The 21,339-nt window shown below is 65.1% G+C and overlaps 2 protein-coding genes across 2 annotated transcripts; both read left to right on the top strand.

Annotated features, from left to right (window-relative positions):
• The first annotated feature begins 1,770 nt into the window (after positions 1 to 1,770).
• Positions 1,771 to 11,018, top strand: BIRC5 (baculoviral IAP repeat containing 5). Its single transcript, XM_051839709.3, has 4 exons — positions 1,771 to 1,970; positions 2,247 to 2,356; positions 3,439 to 3,556; positions 10,642 to 11,018. Exons 1-4 carry the CDS (start codon positions 1,860 to 1,862, stop codon positions 10,729 to 10,731), a joined length of 429 nt encoding a protein of 142 aa, XP_051695669.1. The 5' UTR covers positions 1,771 to 1,859; the 3' UTR covers positions 10,732 to 11,018.
• A 2,561-nt stretch (positions 11,019 to 13,579) lies between these two features.
• TMEM235 (transmembrane protein 235) lies at positions 13,580 to 20,971 on the top strand. The gene is given in 5 exon segments (XM_008253147.5): positions 13,580 to 13,793; positions 14,845 to 14,925; positions 15,591 to 15,599; positions 15,602 to 15,727; positions 18,664 to 20,971. Coding segments are annotated over 5 exon segments (621 nt in total). The 5' UTR covers positions 13,580 to 13,630; the 3' UTR covers positions 18,906 to 20,971.
• Positions 20,972 to 21,339: the final 368 nt, after the last annotated feature.

Raw genomic sequence — 21,339 nt, 5'->3', positions numbered from 1 at the left:
AGAGACGCCGGCCAGAGGAGGGATCTCAGCTCGGACCCAAGGCCTTGGTGGCCCCAGTCACACAGGGACCGCCGCTGGGTGTTTTCTCATCAGCTGGTAAACAGCACTGCTCCAGGCCACCGCCGAAGCCCCCAGCCCGGCTGCCTGGCCCTCGTCCCCCCCCAGCCCAGCTGCCTGGCCCTCGTCCCGGAGCCCTGCACCTCCCTTGACCCGCGAGGCGGGCCTGCCCCATCCCAGGGGACCATGGCCCAGGCCGAAGCCACGACACTTTGTGAGGCCGTCCAGGACCATGCCTGGGGCCGGCCACCGTTTGCTCGGCCTGCTGCTCCCAGGGTGGCGCCGTCGCAGACAGGCTGCCGCCCCCCGGGAGCCGTGACCGGGCCTGCCCACTGGCGTCCCTGTGCTGTCCGCGTGCCCCACTCCAGCCCTCCTTGAATGACACCCAGGCTGTGCCGGTCCCAGGTCGGCAGGCGCAGCAGGGTGTGGTCTCGGGGATCCCATCCAAGTCCCCGACCACACTTCTGCCTTCCCTCCGTGGTCGTCACCCCACGGGAAAACCCTACTGTGCGGGGGCGGGGCGCTGCTTCACGGGTCTGAGTGATTCAGGTCCCGAGACTCGGACACCGATGGGAGACCAGGCCTCAGAGGGGCCCAGAGCTCCCGCTGGTGTTGGGTGGGGAACTCACACCCCGCCCGCCACGCCGGGATCCGGGCGTCACCTGTACACAAGCCTCGTTTATTTATTTATTTATTTTTTTTGACAGGCAGAGTGGAGAGTGAGAGAGTGAGAGAGTGAGAGAGAGAGAGAGAAAGAGAAAGGTGTTCCTTTTGCTGTTGGTTCACCCTCCAATGGCCGGCACACCGCGCTGATCCGATGGCAGGAGCCAGGAGCCAGGTGCTTCTCCTGGTCTCCCATGGGGTGCAGGGCCCAAGCACCTGGGCCATCCTCCACTGCACTCCCTGGCCACAGCAGAGAGCTGGCCTGGAAGAGGGGCAACCGGGACAGAATCCGGCGCCCCGACCGGGACTAGAACCCGGTGTGCCGGCGCCGCAAGGCAGAGGATTAGCCTAGTGAGCCGCGGCGCCGGCCACAAGCCTCATTTTAAAAATGATTTGTTTGAAAGGCAGAGTTACAGAGAGAGCAGGAGACAGCGAGGGATCGTCCATCCGCGGGTTCACTCCCAGGTGGCCAGGCCAGGCCAGAGCCAGGAGCACAGCTCCCCCGAGCGCCCCCCAGGACCGGGCACCCGGGCCGGGCCAGGCCAGAGCCAGGAGCGCAGGTGCCCCGAGCGCCCCCCAGGACTGGGCACCGGGGCCGGGCCAGGCCAGAGCCAGGAGCGCAGGTGCCCCGAGCGCCCCCCAGGACCGGGCACCGGGGCCGGGCCACGCCTCGGAGACCCACGCTGGGTGCTCGGACCGACCCCCTCCCAGGGGGCCACGACGGCGGAGGGAGCGGCTGTCCGAGTCCCGCGCGCCCTGTGCCTCGGGCCGGCCGCGGACGCAGGGAATCCAAGTCCTGGCGGGAACCGTCGGGGTCTGCGTTTCCCGGCAGCTTCCGACGCCGCTCCCCGGAGCAGGGCCCGGGACCTGCACCTGCACGGCGGCCCCAGGGAAACAAGCAGCGGGCCCTCGGCGAGGCCTGCACACACACGCGCCGGGCCGGCAACCTGCCCGCGGGCAGCCGTCGCCAGCCGAGCGCCCGGCCGCGGCTCCCAGCATGCCGCGCGCCGCCCCGTCCCGGAAGACTCGCGTTCCCAGAAGGCCCCGCGGGGGGGCGGGGCGCCCCGTCGTGCCCCGCGCGGCGCGCTCGGAGCTCCGGATTTGAATCTCGGGACCCGTCCGCGGCGGCGGCGGCGGCGATGGACGCCCGGTCGTTGCCCCGGGCTTGGCAGCTCTATCTCAAGGACCACCGCGTCTCGACGTTCAAGAACTGGCCCTTCCTGGAGGGCTGCGCCTGCACCCCGGAGCGGGTGAGCTCGCCGGGAGCCCGCCCGGTCCTCTGAGGCCCTCGCTGTCTGCGCGCTGGCCCCGGCTGGGCGCCCGGACCCCCGCCGACCCCTCTCGAGAGGCCGCCGGCCCGGGGCTCTGGGCCGCCTTGAGCGCACGCGGCCGGCGGCCCTGCCCAGGCGCGCGCGGACCCTCCGCGGGCTCTGCGGGCCCCCCGGGGCTGGGGGCGGCCGGCCCCGCACTGTCCCTGGGCTCCCGGCCCCGGCCCCGCTCTCGAGCTGCGCCGCCCTTCCTTGCAGATGGCCGAGGCCGGCTTCATCCACTGCCCCTCTGAGAACGAGCCCGACCTGGCCCAGTGTTTCTTCTGCTTCAAGGAGCTCGAGGGCTGGGAGCCGGACGACGAGCCCCTGTGAGTAGCCGCCCTGCGGGCCGGGGGCTCGGTGGGGAGGCCTCGGCCCGAGTTCCCAGGGCGCCCGCAGCCTGGTTTCGGGCAGGACCCGGTCCGGCCCGGCCCCGGAAGGGCTCCTTGCGCGCTGGGTGCCTTTCCTGGTGGGATTCTGTTTGTTTCTTAGTAACTGTTGCGGTTTCGTCCACGTGCTGCGCTGTCAGCGCCCCGGCCGCTCCAGTTCGCGGCCGCCCCAGGGCGCTCCTGGCTCTGCCTGGCCCAGCGCTGGCCGTCTGGGGAGTGACCAGCAGGCGGAGGACCAGCCGACCTGGCTCCCGCTTTGCTCTGCCTTTCAAATAAGTAAATTATAGGGGCGACGCTGTGGTGCAGCAGGGAAAACAGTGCTGGCACCGCCCGTGGCGCGGGTTCGGGCCCCTGCTGAGCCGGCTCCCTGCTGTGGCCTGGGGAAGCAGCGGAACATGGCCCAGGGGCTCGGGCCCTGCACCTGCGTGGGAGACCTGGATGGAGCTCCTGGCTGCCGGCTCCTGCCTGGCCGCTGTGGCCAACTGGGGAGTGAACCAGCCGATGGAAGACCTCTCCTCTCTCTGCCTCTCCTTCTCTGAAACTCTGGATTTTCAAATAAATTCTTTTCTAGGATTTTATTTTATTTATTTGAAAGAGTTACAGAGAGAGCTAGAGCCAGAGCCAGAGAGAGAGGTCTTCCATCCGCTGGTTCACTCCCCAATTGGCCGCAACAGCTGGAGCTGAGCCGATCCGAAGCCAGGAGCCAGGAGCTTCTTCCAGGTCTCCCACGTGGGTGCAGGGGCCCAAGCACCTGGGCATCTTCCACTGCCCTCCCAGGCCACATTAGAGAGCTGGTTTGCAAGTGGAGCAGCCGGGACTCGAACCCGGCGCCCATGTGGGATGCCAGCACATCCCGTCAGCAGGAGACTGTAGCGGGGTTCCCGGGGTGCCGTGAGCAGAAGTCGGGGCGCACTGGTGCAGGATCCGGGCACCCCAGGTGGCGCCTCGGCTGCACCCTGCGCGGTGGGCGGTGGGCGGGGCGGCGTGGGTCCCGCGTCTGCTGACGTGCGCTTGGCTTCCAGGGAGGAGCACAGGAAGCACTCGCCCGCGTGCGCGTTCCTGTCTGTCAAGAAGCAGCTGGAAGAACTGACGCTCAGCGAGTTTCTGAAGCTGGACAAAGAGCGAGCCAAGAACAAGATCGTACGTAGCCACGAGGAGGGACGTCTGGAGCGTCGGGCCTCCCTCGTCCGGAAGTCCGAGACGCCCCCCACGGCCCCACGCATGGACGGTGCCACCCCTGGCCCCTTGCTGGGCTGAGGGCACACGCAGACACAGTGTCCTGCAGTGTCACCTTCAGCCTGGGTGTGGAAGTCATACAGGACTCGGGGCGTGTCCCCAGGATGGCTCACTATGTACAAACAGGTCTCCCAAACCTGAATGCAGGGGGAGGGAGGGAGGGAGGGAGAGAGAGAGAGAGAGAGAGAGAGAGTCTTCCATCCTCTGTTCACTCCCTAGACGGCTGCAATGGCCGGAGCTGTGCCGATCAGGAGCCAGGAGCTTCTTCCCTGTCTCTCCCATGTGGGTGCAGGGTCCCAAGGACTTGGGCCATCTTCTACTGCTTTCCCAGGCCACAGCAGAGAGCTGGATGGGAAGTGGAGCAGCTGGGACTCAAAACAGCACCCGGATGGGATGCTGGCCCTGCAGGCGGCGGCTTTACCCTCTACGCCACAGCGCCAGGCCCCATCCCAACCATGTTGAATAAGGGTTTCCCGATCTGTACTAAACTACCCAGTCCCTTAGGAACACTAGAGGGACCCTGTTTTCCCCAGGAAGCGTTTAAAGTTCTTTTCTATTGATTATTTTCATTTCACTTGAAAGGCAGAGGCGAAGATTTGCTGCCTGGTGGCTCAGACCTCCATCCGGGGCTCCCGTGTGGGTGCAGGGGCGCCCTGCTGCCTGTAGGGGTCATATTACCAGGGGCCGGAATCAGAAACAGAACGTAACCCCGGCACTCTGATACGGGGTGTGAGATCTTAGCTGGTGCCCCGAGTCCTTCCCTCCAGCACCTGAGGAAGCTTTCTTATTGTTTGAAAAGCAGAGTGACAGGGAGATGGCAGGAGAGAGAGACAGAGAGTGCTGTTCATTCCTGAGTGACCGCCCCGCCTGGGCTGGGCCGAGCCAGGGCCAGGAGCCAGGAGCTCATCCAGGTCTCCCGGGTGGGTGGCAGGGACCCACACGGGAACCATCGCCTGCTGCGTCAGAGGCAGGGAGTGGAGCAGCACGGCTCAGGTTGGCGCTCCGATAGGGGTTAAGGTCGGCTGAACCCACGGCAACACAGCACCCACCCAAGGAAGCATTTTGAAGACCCCCTCGCGTGCGTGTGCGTGTGTGTGTGCGTGTGTGTGGGAGACAGAGGACAGAGAAGCATCTGCCCCGTCCACAGCGGTGTTCCTGTGAGTGATGTTGGGATCGTGCAGTCAGACAGCTGTGTCCCCTTAGCGCGTGTTCTGGGGTCCTTGGTTGTGGGGGACAGTGACAGTTAGGATTGTCTGCCTTCAGGGCCGCGCCGTATGCTCGCATGTGAGAGGGCAAGGACCCGGGGCATAGGGCGTGTGAGAGGGCGGGACCTGGAGCCCAGGGCATGTGAGAGGGCGGGACCTGGAGACCAGGGTGTATGAGAGGGCGGGGCCTGGAGCCCAGGGCGTGTCAGGGAGGAGGAGACAGGTGACCGCCCTGCAGGTGAGTGGTTTTTTTTTTAAGCTTATTTATTTGAAAGGCAGAGTTACATAGAGAAAAAGAGATCTTCATCTGTTGGCTCACTAGGGGCTGGGCCAGGCCTAAGCCAGGAACCAGGGCTCGGCTTCATCTGAGTCTCCCACGTGGGCGCAGGGTCCTTGCATTCAGGCCGTCGTCTGCTGTCCCAGGCACATTAGCAAGGAGCGGGATTGGAAGTGGAGCGGCCGGGGCTGGGCCCGGTGTGTGTATGGGATGCGGTGCTGCAGGTGGTGGCTTGGTCTGCCCCGCCACAGCGCTGACCCCAGAGGTAAGCTTTGTCCGGCCGCACAGGCCGCCGGGAGGGCAGAAGGTGACCCAGCCGTGAGTCCGCAGAGGCGGCTCCCAGGCAGCCTGGATGTGCAGAATTAAGGGCCAGAGATGAGGGCTCCCAGTGAAAGACGAACTTCACAAAACAAGGGATAACTGTCGTGTGGGCATGGACTTCATTTGAAGTTCAAGCCGAACGGGCATCCCCGCCTTATTTGCTAATTCCGGCAGCCCAGGATAAACATTGGCGGGTTTAGTATCGTGCAGACAGCACTGGGGGCGTCGGGGTGGCCTAGCCCCGTCCGCCAGGCACTGTGCGAGCTCCGGCTGACCCTGGCTCCCTTTCCGGGCGGCCCAGCCCTCGTGGTGGCCGAGGTCCTTTTCAGAGACCGGCGTGAAGGGATCCTGTCACGGCAGCATCCGAGTGCCGAGGGCCAGGGCTTTCTCGGGAAGGGAGGAACCCGTGGCCAGTAACGCGCCTTCACGGAGGTCTGGATGGCGGGCTGGGAGAGCCGTCCAGGTCAGGGGCTGCCAGGCCGACTCTGTCAGGTGCCCACACGGTCTCTGATTGAAAAGTATGAAAACCATTCCTGGCCCAGGGGCTGTACTTGGTGGACTGGCCCGCACCCTGGCTGGCTTAGGCCCCAGGAGCGGCCGTGGGGAATGGGCCCGGGCAGGGGCGGGCGTGGTGTGGAAGGCGGGCGGTGGAGCCTTTGCAGGACCGGTGAGCTTGCAGCCGAGGGAGGGGCCGGCGCCCGACAGCCCGCTTCCGAAATGCCCGCTCTTGGGCACCCTAGGACCGTGCAGCCGGGCTGTGGGGAGAGACGTGGGAAGGCCAGGGAGCCAGCTTTCAGGCGCTCTGTCCACCCAGCAGAGCCCCGCACTTCCCAATCAGCGTCGGGGGCCAGAACCAGACTGGAGGAGGCGTAGACACCCAGCCGGGGCGAAGGGGGCAGATTTGAAGAAACGCTTGGCTTCCATGTTGTAACTTCTGAACTGGAAGATCAGTGCAGATTCTCAGGACAAGGAGGGAAGCCCAGAGTGCTCGTCTGCTGGACCCCGATGCCTGCGGTGCCCGAGCTGAACGGGGCCAGAGCCCACTTGGGAACTCGAGCCAGGGCTTCCGCATGGCTGTCAGGAACCAAGTACTTGGGCTGGATCCCGGGCGGTCCAGTGTGGGACGTGGGCCTCCCGCACGGCGGCCCACCCGCCGTACCACACACCCATGCCTGAATGTAGGTGTCCGAGAGGACCAGGTGCCAAGGTGTTTGTTGTTGAACCCTCCACAGCAGTGTTGGCGTGAGCCGGGCACCACTGTGTGGAGCTTATTTATTTGAAAAGCAGAGTTATAAGGAGAGACAGATCAATGTTCCATCTGCTGGTTTGCTCTCCACAAGGTTGCAACAGCCAGGGCTGGGCCAGGCTGAAGTCAGGAGCCAGGAGCCTCCTCTGGGTCTTGCCTGTGGGTGCAGGGGCCCAAGGATTGGGCCATCTTCCACTGCTCTCCCAGGCCAGAGCAGAGAGCTGGATCGGAAGTGGAGCAGCCGGGACTTGACCTGGCGCCCGTAGGCACTGCAGGCGGTGGCTTCACCGGCCACGGCCACGGCGCCGGCCCCTTTCTCTGCTGCTTATTCAGCTGCTGCATCAACACCTCTGGCCTTTGAAACCACAAAATGAATGAGAACCAACCTGGCTTAGTCAGTGCGGGGTTAACAAGATATGAGAGTGAGAAACTCAGTTCCTGGTGAGAAGGAAGTGTGGTTCTGGAAAGAACGCAGTCGGAGCCCGGGGGCGGGCACGTCCGTGAGTTCATTTGGCTGTCAGGAGGGGCTTCTTCGCCTCTGCCTTTATTGGAAAATGTATTAAATGAAACTTTTGGGAGCTGCTGGGAGGCGAGCTTCATGACGGGTGACTCGAAGCAGACTGGGAAGGCGGGATCTCCAGCGAGGCCGCTCGCCCGAAGCAGCCGGCCAGCGCTTTGCTTTGAAAGATCTATTTTTATATCTGAAAGGCAGAGGACGGCGGCTGAGGGAGGGAGATCGTCCTGCTGATTCACTCCCGAGGTGGCTGCAGCAGCCAGGACTGGGCCAGGCAAAGCCAGCAGCCAGGAGCGCCAGCCGGGCTCGCACGGCTGGCAGGGCCCCAGGACTGGTTTCCCAGGCGCGTTAGCAGGAAGCTGACAGCCAGGGACTCGCACCTGTGCTCCCGTGGGGGACCGCGGCATTGCAGGCTTGGCGTGACCTGCTGTAGTGTTGCCAGGCCCTGCCAGAGCCCATCGCCCGGCTTGGGGGTGTCTGCAGGAGGACGTGGTCAGCCACGGGCGGGTGTGCAGGAGAGCGGCCGGTGCTGTGGCGCAGTGGGTTAAAGCCCCAGCCTGCAGTGCCGCATCCCCTCCCTATGGGCGCTGGTTTGAGACCCAGCTGCTGCACTTCTGATCCAGCTCTCTGCGGTGGCCTGGGAAAGCAGTGGAAGATGCCCAAGTCCTTGGGCCCCTGCACCCGCGTGGGAGACCTGGAGGAGGCTCCTGGCTTCAGATTGGCGCAGCTCTGGCCGTTGGCGGCCATCTGGGGAGTGAACCAGTGGGTGGAAGATCTCTGTCTCTCCTTTCTCTGTAACTCTGCCTTTCAAATAACATAAATAAATCTTTATTTAAAAAGAAAGAAGATGCAGGAGAATGTGTGTTGGGGGACAACTACGCCAGGCCCTTGTCTGATACAAGGACGAGATGCAGGCAGCGGGGGGGGGGGGGGGGGCGGGGGGGGGCGGAGAGGCAGGCTCAGGCCTCTCCAATGGGATCCTGGACCAAGGTGGAGTCTGGGAGGAGCCCAGGTGCAGTCTGGGAGCTCAGGTGCAGGCCTCTCCTGTGTGGTCCTAGGCCCAGGTGCAGTCTGGGAGGAGCCCACTGCCTTTTCCAGGTGGGTGAAGTTTGAGGCGGCCTTGTCCTTGCCCTTTCTGGAAGTCTCGGAAGTCATGGCATCAGGTCCGTGATGGGAGTGGGGTGTCAGCCATGGTGATTTTATTACAGTGACCTTACAATTAGCTAAAGGTCGCTGTGGGGCTGTGACAGGCAGCTGTACGGGATATTTTTAGCCAAGGCAGATGCAGGCTGGGAAGGGGCGGGCGGGCGGTGGGCTTGGGCAGCACAGTCGGGGCTGCCGGGAGCTGCCGGGGACCTCGGCTCCCGCGCTGGCCGCCCCCCTGCCGACGTCCCTGGGCCAGGAAGGCCAGCCCACACCGGTTTCCTGCAGCTGTAGCTCCTCTGTGGCCCCCGAACCTGGGTGCCTTGTGGCCAGCTCTCCTGGAGCGGCCTGCACACGGCTGGGGAGCCGACTGACCGCCCACGCCCACGCCCTGCGTTCCTGCTGTTCCCACCCTGTCGAGCAGCGCTGCGATGGACTGGAGGCAGTTGTTTGAGAGGAAAGAAGTCCAGTAGGACTTATTCGTGGTCATCTGGGGCTGTGGCGCTGTCCTGTAGAGGGCACTGTTGCCAGTGTTTCCTCTTGTCGGTTATTTAAATGTTTAAGAATTATGATATGACAGAATTTAAGGTGCATAAACTATATATATTGAAAATAAACCCGGTCGGGGCGCCGGATTTTGTCCTGGTTGCTCCTCTTCCAGGCCAGCTCTCTGCTGTGGCCCGGGAGTGCAGTGGAGGATGGCCCAAGTGCTTGGGCCCTGCACCCCATGGGAGACCAGGAGGGAGCACCTGGCTCCTGCCTTCGGATTGGTGCAGCGCCGGCCGTAGTGGCCATTCGGGGGGTGAACCAACAGAAGGAAGACCTTTCTCTCTCTCTCTCTCTCACTTTCTAACTCTGCCTGTCAAAAAAAAGAGAGAGAAATTTTTTGAAACAGCCTTTGGGGCTGGTGTTGTGGCACAGTGGGTAAAGCTGCCGCCTGTAACATTGGCATCCCATATGGTAGTCAGAGTCCCAGTTGCTCCACTTCTGGATGTGGCCTGGGAAAAGGAGCAGAAGATGCCCAAGTCCTTGGGCTCCTGCACCCACGAGGGAGACCTGGAAGACGCTCCTGGCTTCAGTCCGGCCCAGCCCCGGCCGTTGCAGCCTTTTGGGGAGTGAACCAAGGGGTGGAAGATGTCTCTGTGCCTTCCCCGCCCCTGTAATTGTGTCTTTCAGATAAATAACAATTTTTAAAAAGATTTATTTATTTATTTGAAAGTCAGAGTTACACACAGAAGGAGAGGCAGAGAGAGAGAGAGAGGTCTTCCATCCGCTGGTTCACTCCCCAGATGGCCGCAATGGCCAGAGCTGCACTGATCCAAAGCCAGGAGCTTCTTCCGGTCTCCCCCGTGGGTGCAGGGGCCCAAGCACCTGAGCCATCTTCCACTGCTTTCCCAGGCCACAGCAGAGCTGGATTAAAGTCTTTAAAATAAAAAGTGAGCCTCTCTGGGTTTTCATATCAGAAAACAACGAATGCAGTAGTGGTCTTCCGTTTGTTTTTTAATGTGGGAGACCTGGACGAAGCACCTGGCTCCTGGCTTCAGACTGAAGAAGAGAGTGAGATGGATGAGGGTTGGGCGGGGAGGCGGTCCCTGGTTTGCTAGTGACCGCCCTTTGCCCCTGTGGAGAGAACGTGGGGAGGAGGTCGGGGCGTGGGCACTTACTGGCCGGGGGCGGGATGTGGCCGTGAGCCCCACCCGAGTGGTCCTGACCCGAGCCGGCCTGGGGGCGGGCGTGCGACCCGCCAGTTCTGTGTCGGCCGGGTCCCAGCTGCGGCAGACACTGGCAGTGGGTGAGGGAGCGGGAGCTTTGTCTGCCAAATCAGTAACAAATTCTGTTAAAAATGGAAAGACTGGAAGCGAGACTCAGACCGGAAGCGAAAGCAGGTTTCCATTTGAGGTGGAAGCCGGTTCTGACGAGGTCTAACTGGACGAGAGGACGTCTCGGACTTGGCCTGCAGGGGGTGCGCGCTGGGCAGACTGGCGGGAACGCGCCCGGCCTCGCTGCCCGCGGCTGTGGGGGGGGACGTGGGCACACCCAGGGAGGCAGCACTGATAGAAGATTCTCTGTAACTCTGCTTTTCTAACGCATTGTTTCTTAAAGTAGTTGAGGCGCAGACCAGCAGCGGGAAGCTCTTTCTGCTCCCTTTCAAATGGATTAAGGAAAACAATTCCAGGGAAACTTGAGTCAGTGCTAGCCCGCCTGCGGGGGCGGGGGGGGGGGGTGTCTCCCAGCAGTGCCCGCCCCACCCTCTGCCGGGACTCAGCCGTCTGCTTATTCCAGGCCAAGGAGACCAGCAGTAAGCAGAAGGAGTTCGAGGAGACCGCGAAGAAGGTGCGCTCCGCCATCGAGCAGCTGGCCGCGCTGCAGTGAGGCCGGCCCGGCCCCGCGGGGTCAGCTTTCCCGGAAGTGGCGCCCGGGCCCTGTGCCGCGGCTGGTGCCGCCCACGCAGTGACTGCCGCTCTTCCTTCGCCGGTGTGAGCCCCGGGGCCGGGGCCAGGGACGAGGAGAGGGGAGGAGGGCCAGGGCCTGGGGCGGGGCCCGGGGGGGGGGGAGCCGCGGTGCCGCCCACCCTGCAGTGCTCCCAGTGAGCGTCCCTGCCCGTAACTCCCTTCTCACGCGGGCACTGAATAAACTCATCGAAAAAACGGCCTGGAAAACCCTCGTGGAAAAGGTTTTGTTTGTGTCGCGGTTTCTACGATCACAAGCCCAGCGTCTTGGCACAGGGCTGGGGGCCCGCGGCTGGGGCGGGGGGCTCGCAGGGGTCTCTCCGTCTCCCCGGCTGCTCCGCCACCTGCTTGGTTTGTGTTTGCCTTTTTGGTAGATTCATGATTCTGGGTGACGACGAGGGGGACGGGGGCAAAGAGTCCCCAGTCTTGCACAGGGTGGGTTTCTCTGAATTATCTCACAGCACAGCAGGGCTGCACCTACACACGCGCGTGAGGCCGTTCTGACCGCTGCAGGCGGCCTCGGGAGCCGAACCTTGCCTGTGGGTCGCCACGCCAGGAGCCAGCCGGGGGGCAGGCACGCTGCTCCCGGGAGCAGCAGGGGCCCCGGGCCATCCGGGGTGGCCGTCCTGATTCGCCGCGCGGCCTTGTGGGCAGAGGGCGCCGTGGTACCTCCGAGCCGGCCAGAGTGCGTCCCTTCACACGCAGCTGCCCGCCCTGCGCGGTGTCTTGGGGGCGGGCATCCGGCCCCAGGCTCCCCGCCGTGGCTGCTGGAGTGGCCGTGAGGGGCAGCGCAGCTCGGTGGGCCGAGGCGTGGGTGCTGCACTGCCTCCGGGCCCAGTGTTCTTGGTGTCTGAGCCAGTCCAGAACTCAGCTCTGCAGAGAAGCTGAGAAAAACTGCGTGCACGCTGGCAAACAACGCAGATCGCGCCTCTGTCAGTCCGTGCCCCCGGCCGGGCTGAGCGGAGCCGGCCCCGCGGTCTGTCCGTCTCGGCACACGTGGTCCTCGGCCGGGGGCCGTCTCCTGCAGGCCGGAGTTAGCCCCAGCCCCAGCCCCAGCGCCTCAAAGCCTCGCAGGCGGGCTTGCTGAGTGAGCGCGTGTCTGCGGGCAGCTGCCTCCCCTTGCACGTCCTCAGCCAGCGCTGGCTGTCGGGCTGGGGGTGGGGGGTCCTACAGGCCCGGCCAGCATCTCCGCCGTGTGCTCACAGGACGGCTGTGGTGACGGCACCTGCGTTGTTCGGCGCAGGAACACAGCATAAAGGCGAGTTCCGGGCTCCTGGCTCGGGGCCGGCCCAGCCCTGGCTGCTGCAGGGTGTGGGGAGTGAACCAGCGATGTAGTCACCCTGTCCCTGCCACTCTGCTCTGGCCGAATTCCTTTTGAAATACTGCTTCAATAGCTTTGCTAGGGTTGCTTTTACTTCTTCTTCTTCTTCTTCTTCTTTTTTTTTTTTTTTGACAGGCAGAGTTAGAGACAGAGAGAAAGGTCTTCCTTCCGTTGGTTCACCCCCCAAATGGCTGCTACGGCCGGCGCACCGCGCTGATCCGAAGGCAGGAGCCAGGTGCTTCTCCTGGTCTCCCATGGGGTGCAAGGCCCAAGCACTTGGGCCTCCTCCACTGCCCTCCCGGGCCACAGCAGAGAGCTGGCCTGGAAGAGGAGTGACTGGGACTGGAACCCGGGGTGCCAGCACCACAGATGGAGAATTAGCCAAGTGAGCCGCGGTGCCGGCCTGCTTTTACTTCTTGACTAAATTCCTCCAACCAATAGGGTCTTACAGAGAAGCTGTGCCCGAGAGGCCGGCCTGGCCACCTTTGGGGTGCAGCAGGTCAAGCCACTGCTGTGACGCTGGCATCCCACACGAGCGCTGGTCCTTGTCCCGGCTGCCCGACCCCGATCCAGCTCCCTGCTGTGGCCTGGGAAGGCAGTGGAAGATGGCCCAGGCCCCTGCACCCGCGTGGAGACCTGGAGGAAGCTCCTGGCTCCTGGGTTTGGATCGGCCCAGCTCTGGCTGTTGTGGTCATTTGGAGAGTGAACCAGCGGGTGGAAGACCTCTCTCTCTCTCTCTCTCAGTGTCACTTTGCCTTTCAAATATTTTTGTGAAGAAGAAAAGTTGACAGGAAACAGCGAGCTCTCCCAGACGAGGGCCCTGGGTGGCCTGGAAGGCAGGGAGCTGCCTCCTAGAAGGGCACCGGGGGCTGCGGCCCGGCCTTGTCCGCCCTGAACCCCAGCACACAACCACTGTCCAGGCCGGGTGCAGCTGCGCGCCCATCCCCCAATCAGTCACTGTCGGGGCGCAGGGAGCTGGCATCCTGGGGGCTGCTCTCCCCGCCCCCTCCCCAGCACCTGGAGAAACTCCTCTACAGCACAGCCTTGCCCGGGCCCACTTGGGCCCTGCGCCCACCCACTCCTCCTCGGGACTGCAGACCCGGAGCCCAGGGCCAGCCTGCGGCCAGCGGGCACCCCCCTCACCCCGCCTCACCTGCGGCCCGGGGTGGGGGGTGGGATTCGTCCTTCCTTCCCGCCCGGAGCGGCTTGGAGACCCCATCAGTTTCCCAGCGAACCTGAGGGTATACGCTGCCCCGTTCCCCCGACCCTCAACCCCCTCCTCGCTCCCGCCCCGGGGCGGGGCCCTTCCTCGCTGCTCTCCGTGCACCCCCCACGGCACCCCTCCCCCACCCGGAGCCCCGCCCCCGTCCTCAGGCTCCGCCCCCAACTCCCGCCGGGTCCTTGAAGCCAGCTCTCTCCGCCCCGCGCGCGCAGCCTCGGCCCGCGCGGATCCTCGGGGCTCCCGCTGCCCGCCGCCTGCGCCCCGCGACCCCTCGGCCGCATGGCCCCGCCGGGCGCGCTGCTCCTGGCCGCCGGCCTGGGTGCGCTGCTCGGCTTCGCGCTGCTGGCCGCGGCGCTGGCCAGCGACCACTGGTACGTCCTGGAGGTGGCGGACGGCGGCGAGCGGCTCTCGTCGCACTCGGGGCTGTGGCGCGTCTGCGAAGGTAACGGCTGCCGCCCCAGGACCCCCGCACGGCCCCGGGACTCGCTCGGGGCCGGGCTGCCGAGGGGCTGGGGGCGCCGGCCCCGCGTGGCTCCCCGGGGCCCTCCGGAGCCCGGCCGTGCCGAGTGGGGGCCCTGTCCCTGCTCCCCCCAGGCCTGGACCCAAAGGGAGACGAGGGCGCTGGACGCCCGCCCCGGGGGGAGCGGGGGCGGCTGTGAGCGCTGGGTCCTGGGGTTCATGTATGGTGCACATACATGGAACACACTACACACATACGCACAGCATATATGTACCACACATGCACACACACCGTATATACCATACATGGAACACACGTAGTGCACACACACACACTGTATATACACACACAGCATATACACATCAGACACACACATATATACCATGTACACCATACATACTACACACACATCTACCACACAGCACACACAACACACAGCACACACCTTATACAGCATACATACCCCCACAGACACACACACCACACACAGACACACCACACACAGACACACAGACACACACACACACACACACGGTGCTGCCGGCCTGGGAACCAGAGCCAGTGCCGGGGCAGAGGCTGCCAGGCCCAAGGCTGGGTGCTGGGCAGGGGCTTCCAGAGCCCCCCGGCAGCCCCCTCAGCTCCCAGCAGAGCCCAGGGAAGTGCGTGTGCGTGAGCGTGAGCAGGTGTGAACCCAGTGTGAGCAGGTGTGAACAAAGCGTGAGGTGTGAACCCAGCGTGAGCAGGTGTGAACGAAGCGTGTGTGTGACGCTGGCTTCCGGGTGCAGCAGGGGAGGCCACGCTGTTTGTCCGTCCTCCTGACAGTGCCCAAAGCTCCCGGCACCTGGCGTGTGCACACGTGTGCGCGCATTCATGTGTGTGAGAGTGACACCCAGCTGAGGGGCCCCCGCCTGGGGCGTGTCTGGGGTGGGTGCCTCCATGAACACAGAGGCAGAGGCCTGGCCCCGGGCCCTGGGCGGGGAGGGCCTGAGGGGGCTGCGGGGGCCCCCGGTGCCCTGCGCCCTCTGCTCCCCAGGACAGAGCGGCTGCACCCCCCTGATGGACCCCTTCGCCAGCGAGGGCCTGGGCGTCCCCTCCTCCGTGCAGCAGCTCCTGGGTGAGTCCTCACGTCTGTGGCGGGGGGACCCGAGCCTTCCCCCCCATCTGCCCCGTGCCCTGCTGCGGGCTCTCGACCCGACTCCCAGCCTGCCCCTCGGCTGCCCGCCCGCTCCAAGCCGGCTGGACCTCCCGCGTGCCCATAGACTCCTGGCTCCAGACTCCCAGCCTGCCCCTCGGCTGCCCACCCGCTCCAAGCCAGCCAGACCTCCTGCGTGCCCCATAGACTCCTGGCTCCAGACTCCCAGCCTGCCCCTTGGCTGCCCGCCCACTCCAAGCCGGCTGGACCTCCCACGTGCCCCATGGACTCCTGGCTCCAGACTCCCAGCCTGCCCCTCGGCTGCCCCCCAACTCCAAGCCGGCCAGACCTCCCGCATGCCCCATAGACTCCTGGCTCCAGACTCCCAGCCTGCCCCTCGGCTGCCCGCCCGCTCCAAGCCGGCTGGACCTCCCACGTGCCCCATAGACTCCCAGCTCCCCCTTTGGACTCTTCTTGCTGCCCCAGAGAGGCCCGGGGCTGGGCATGAGGAGGGTCTGGTGGTTACCATGGAGACGGACATCCGCTGGCCCCTGGGCTGAGCTGGTGGAGCGGTTGGTGTCCAGGCAGGTTCTCCCTGGGGGGCAGGTCCCAGCCCGGCTGGCACCTGCTCCCCCCCACCCCCGCAGCGCTGCACCGGCTGTCATGGTGATGCTGCCACTGAGCCTGATCCTCGCCGTGTGTGGCTGGGTGTGCGGCCTGCTCAGCTCCCTGGCCCGGAGCCTCCCCCTGCTGCTCCTCACCGGCTGCTACTTCTTGCTGGGAAGTGAGTCTGGGGTCCCTGGGGGGCTTCGCTCTGGGCTGCAGGTCCTGGGAGTGGGGTGCTGGCCCTCCTGCTCCTCTCGGGGTTGGCACCGGACCTGCGCCCTGTGGGGCCCTCTCGGGGCAGGGGCGTCTGTGGGGAGTGCCGGGGCCAAGCTTCTCAGAGCCGTGATCTCCAGGGTGACCCCCGACCTTCCCTGCTGGGGGTGGGGGGCCGGCTCCCCACCTGCTCCCTCATTTGCAGACTGCCCTGCAGGGAGGGGGTGGGCGGGCAGGGCTCCGGCTCAGCACGAGGAGGGTGGCGGAGTCCTGCGCACCCCGGCTGCACCTGTGCTGGCTGGTTCCACTGCTGTGTTGGTGCAGCAGCTGGCCTGCACCCGGCGCTGGGCCCAGTACCGCACAGGCGCCCCCTGGTGGCACTCGGAGGCCCGGAGAGGCCTGAGGATCTGCCCGGGTCAGGGAGGACCTTGCCCCGGGGCCCGCATCATCCAGGGCCCCCGGCTGCCCGAGGCTGGCAGCCAGCAGAGGTGGACAGGTAGCTTGCGGGGTCACCCCTTGGTCATCTGGGGCCAGGCCCGAGACGCTCTGGCTGCTCCCTCCCTCCTTGCCGGGGATGCTGGGTTCCTGGGGAGACCTTGCCCGCAGGGAGGAGCCGGGCGTGGGGAGGCAGCCACGGGAGACTATCGCTCCCCCTCTTCGTGGAGGAACGACACAGGACCCTGCGCTGTTCTTTCGTCTGCTCGGCCCTCCCCGGGTTTGCTGCTGGTTCTTCCCGGGTTGGCTACTATCCCTTCCACCTCCGTGGAAGGGCAGTTCCCCCTGGCCACATTCCCCACTTCCGCAGGGGAGCGGCACACCGCCGGCCGGCTCTCTCGGGGGCTGCACAGGTGTTCCTTCAGCTAGATGTTCCCCTTAGATGTTCCTGGTGCATGCCGTCTCTCTCCTCCTTTATAGTCCTCTTCCACCAATCCCAACTCGGCTGCCCACACGCCGAGCACGCTGCCCTCCTCCAATCAGTAGCAAGTCCTACAGTTTATTGGTTGAACTGGAGGCAGCTGTTTACTTCTCTCCCAGCGCCATACTGTGGGAGAGCAGATGCACAGAATAAGTCTTAATTCCAGTAACTCAGTCTAGTCCGGTTTGCTCCCCACAGAGACCAACGCCCAAGTCCAGGTGTCCGGAGAGTGAAGCCACGAGCAATCCAAGTGTCAGACGTGACCCCGGGCCCTAAAACCCAGCTCCAAGGCCCCTGGGAAGCCTCCTCGGGGGACGACTGGGTTGGGTCTGTAAGCGGAGGTCTCAGGGAGGGGTGATGGGGAATGATGGCGCCCGCCCTGCCCCAGCAGGTGCCTGGCCCCAGGGCTGGGGGGACAAGAGGGACAGGGGCCTGCAGTGGGCCTGGTTTGATGAACGTCCCACCAGCCGGCCTTGGGCAGGGTCCCACCAGACACCAGTCGAAGGTGGAGGGAAGCAGAGGGGCCCGGGCGCCCTTCCCTGGGGAGCCCGCCAAGGTGGGGGCCTGATGAGGTGCACCGCAGGGGCAGGGCGGGAGAGACGCCTTCAGGAGCCCGCCCGAGGTGCCTGAGCCCGGGAGAGCCCATGGGGGCCCCTGCTCTGGCAGAGCGGCCGCCTCTGCTGTCTTGGAGAGGGGGAGCCCAGGGCGGGGGTCAGGAGCTCGGCTGGCAGCCTGGCCCCCAGCTGAGCGACCTCCTCCTGGAAGCCCGGTGGGGTGGCCAGCGCCCACCAGCCCCCATCCCCGTGTCTCCATCTCTCATCCTCCCCAAGACTGGACACAGGGCTTCTGCTGCCCCTGCCCAGCCTCACAAGGGTGACAGCTGGGCAGTATGGACCCTGGGGACCCAGGGAGAGCCCGACGTGGCCCTGGGGGTAGCCTGGCTCAGCGCCCTGGCCCGCTCCTGGGAGGTGCCCCTGGCATTCCCCACAGTTGCCTCCGTGGGCAGGTGTTGTTAGCCTGCGGCCGTGGGACGGGGCGGTCCTCCGGGCTGGCCGTCCTGAGCCCCCGGCAGGAGGCGACCCTGCAGCCCCAGACCACGGGTCACCACCCTCTGTGCAAGGCCAGCCATCCTTCCTGCATTTAGAAACATTGTATTTATTGTTTTATTTACTGGCCAGGCAGAGAGAAAGAGACAGAGAGAGAACCCAGTGGCTGGGTTCACCCCCAAACGCCCACAACAGCCAGGGCTGGAAGTCAGCCCCGGCCCCCCATGTGGGTGGCGGGGCCCCAAGGACTGGGCCGGCGCCTGCTGGAAGCTGGCACCAGAAGCAGAGGCAGCAGTTGCAGCCAGGCCCCCCGGGGTGGGGTGCGGGCGTCACAGGGCGTCTTGTCTCAACCTCTGCGCCAGCGTCTGCCCTGAGACATCCTTTGAGGACAGCTCTGATCATGCGAAGACGGAGGGGCAGGGGGCGCGGGGCCGAGAGCTTAGATGTGGGGGGCTCGCAGGGGGCCGAGAGCTTAGATGTGGGGGCTCACAGGGGGCCGAGAGCTTAGACGTGGGGGCTCACAGGGGGCCAAGAGCTTAGACGTGGGGGCTCACGGGGGGCCGAGAGCTTAGATGTGGGGGGCTCGCAGGGGGCGCGGGGCTGAGAGCTTAGACAGGGTAGGGGGCCTTGCTAGGTATCCCAGAAAGGCGGGAGGGCAAGGCACTGGCTCAAGTGCCTGGCCAGAGGGTGCCATGTCGGGGGAGAGGAGCCCGTGGGCTGGGGGCACAGGCGGAGCCAAGTTGCAAGGGGGCTTCGTGGGCCACGGTCTATGGGACTTGGGAACTGGATTGAAGCCCCCTAAACCGCAGCGTTACCCACCACTGGTGTGGGTTCCCCCCCGGGGGGCGAGGTGGTGCCTGGGAGGGGGTCCCGGCAGAGCGGTGGGCAGGCCCCCCACACCACATCTGCAAGACCCCCCCCGGCCCCCTCTCTCCGCAGGTGCCCTGACCCTGGCAGGGCTCAGCACCTACGTCCACTACTCACACCTGGCGCTGGTGGAGACGGCGCGCCAGTACGGCCCACAGCACGTGCAGGCCGTGCGCATCAGCTTCGGCTGGTCCCTGGGCCTGGCCTGGGGCTCCTGCGCCTCGGAGATGCTGAGCGGCGCCCTCCTGCTGGCGGCCGCCCCGGCCGTCCACCTGAGCCGGCTGCTGGCTGCGCCCCACGCCGTGGTCATCTGAGTCCCAGGCAGAGGGTGCTGGGGGGGGCGGGGCTCGGTGTTTCCCAGGAGGCCCCATCATCCATGAGTCCTGGTGGGAAGGCCCCAGGGGTGAGGAGGAGCTGGGGGCAGGGCCAAGAGTCCAGGCCCTTGCTCACCCCCCCCACCCCAGGGTTCAACCTCCTCGCAGTGGCCAGAAAATTTCGGAAGAGGAAGGCGGTGGCCGAGGCTGCGGCGATGCCTCCTTCCCGCCGGCTGGGCAGGCGCCCTCAGCTTTCGGGGGTGTGGTCGGCGTGCTCCCCTCCCCATGGGTTGGGGGCCCAGAGCAGCGGAGTGGGCCACCTGGTGCCCCGAGGGCTGAGGACAGGGCTGAACCTGCAGGCCGGAGGGCAGCCCGGGGCCAGATGTCCCCTGTTGTCTCACAGGCGACAGGTGGACAAGGACAGGTCCTTGTCCTGCTGCAGATGCTGCCCTGCTGGCCCCTGGCCCTTGCTCTGCAGTGGCCGCCTGAACCAGCACCGCGGGGTCGGGTGGGGCCGCCAGTCGCCTGCCTCCCCTGGGGTCGGCTGGAGCTTGGTGACCAGGCCGGGTGGGGTGCCGCTGGCAGGCCGGTGCTGGTCCCGGCGGTCGCGGGTGAGGCTTGGGGAACAGGGCCGGCCGGCACCCCACCTCCCGGTCATCTTGGGCCACGAGGACTGGGGCACCCCCTCTTCCGTGTAGGTGGACAGTTGGGGTGGCTGCAGAAGCCCGAACGGCCCCTCTCGGGTGCGACCCCAAGTCTCCAGGCGTGTGCTGCGTGAAGGCGAGGCCTCTCGGCCTGGTCCTTCTGGGGTACAGACGGAAGCTCTGGGGGCAGCCGGGGCTGGCACCATGGAGGCGCGGCCCCTGAGGACACAGAGCCGGGGCCTCCCTTCCTGCTGGTGTCTCAACACCCGCCGTTCCCTGGGGCAGTGTGCCCGTTTGTCCTTGGAATAAAGCAGCTGTCTGTGTGCAGCATGAGCCTGCCGTGTGGGTGCACGGGTGGGTGTGGGCGTGGGTGAGCCCGGGGACTGCGCGGGCGGGAGCCATCGTGGACACCGACTGAGGACGTGGCCCTCGCTGGTGTCCTCAGAGGACTCCCGCACCTGCCAGCTCCCAGCCCCCAGGTGACTGATGGCCTTTGCCTCACGGCGCTGCACCGAGAGGTAACGGATACCGTGCACAGTACCGGACGTGGAGCCACGGAGGTTCCGAGCTGCGGGCTTTCCTCCTCCAGGTGGGAGAGCCGTTCTGGGGGAGCCCCGGAGATGGATCCCCCAGGGCACAGATCTGGATCCTTCTAAGGGGGGAGGGGGAGGGGAGGGTCCTCTGGCCCTCCCTCCCGCACAGCACACACACCATGCAGGATTCCACCACGTCTGTGTCTGACCTCTCCTGAGCACTGTGCCTGGGTTTCCGGAAGCTTCCTGCCCACGTGTTAGCGGACGTGAGTGGAACGGGTTCTTGTGTTCACGCAAGGAAGGATTCGGGAGTGGTGAGCCAGGCGGCAAGGTTTAGCAGGGCAGGGCGTCCATCAGAACGGATCCGAGAGCCAGCCCAGCCGCTCAGACCCGGGGAAGCCGGGTCACATGGCTGACTGAGACCACACGTGGCAGGCCAGGCGGCGTCTCAGGAGAGCTGAGCGCGCAGCACCGGGGCTTACAGGAGCGGGGTCCAGCTCGTCCTTCCCCCGCCCCGCCCTTGTCTCTCGGACAAGGGTGTGCCAGCTGTGGAACAGGTAGAATTCCTCTCGAGGGCTGGTGACCGCTGGGTGCAGGGCGGATGGGTGAAGGCGGGACTGACTGTGAAGGTGTCAGGGTGTGGGCAGGACTTTGTGGTGTGGAGCACCGGGCCGCTTCCCACGGGGGTTCTGGATGCTGCCAGGAAGCCGCAGGTGTCTTGTTCTTCGGCCAATTCCTAACTCCTCCCTAACACCGCCACTTGGGGGCTCAGCTCAACACTCTTCATGGGAGTCTCTGCTGTCGCCGTCTGCAGCCTGGCCCGACCTGGCATTCCCGATAAGGGCTTCCTGGCACACTGGTCCCACCCCACACCCCGCACCCTCACATTCCCAGTTACACAGGGTACAAGACACAAAAGAACCGGTGCTGGACACCATTGGCTGCTAAGGATCACAGGCAAATTTTGTTTTCACGTTTATCCTTAGGCGATCTAAGTCATCCGGGCTCCTCTCTTGTCCGAGGTGGATCTCAGCAGAGGCTTGCCAATTTTATTACTGTTTCCAAAGGACCAGCCTTGGGGTCCGCTTTTCAGATGAATTTCCTCCTGATTTATCTTCCCCTTTGTTAATTCTCTCTCCGGCCGTGTCTGTCTCGTTAGTAAACCTGTCCACCAGGTTTCCTGGTTTATTGTTCAGTTCTAGAATTTCCATGTGGTCATAGTTTCTGATTCTCTGGCAATTTTATCTCACCTTGTGG

This window comes from Oryctolagus cuniculus, chromosome 17 (assembly GCF_051225735.1).
Source record: "Oryctolagus cuniculus isolate XC-2025 breed Fujian yellow rabbit chromosome 17, ASM5122573v1, whole genome shotgun sequence".
NCBI classification, from domain to species: Eukaryota; Metazoa; Chordata; class Mammalia; order Lagomorpha; family Leporidae; genus Oryctolagus; species Oryctolagus cuniculus.
The sequence above is the reverse complement of the archived record's forward strand: the minus strand, read 5'-3'. Positions and strand labels throughout refer to the sequence as shown.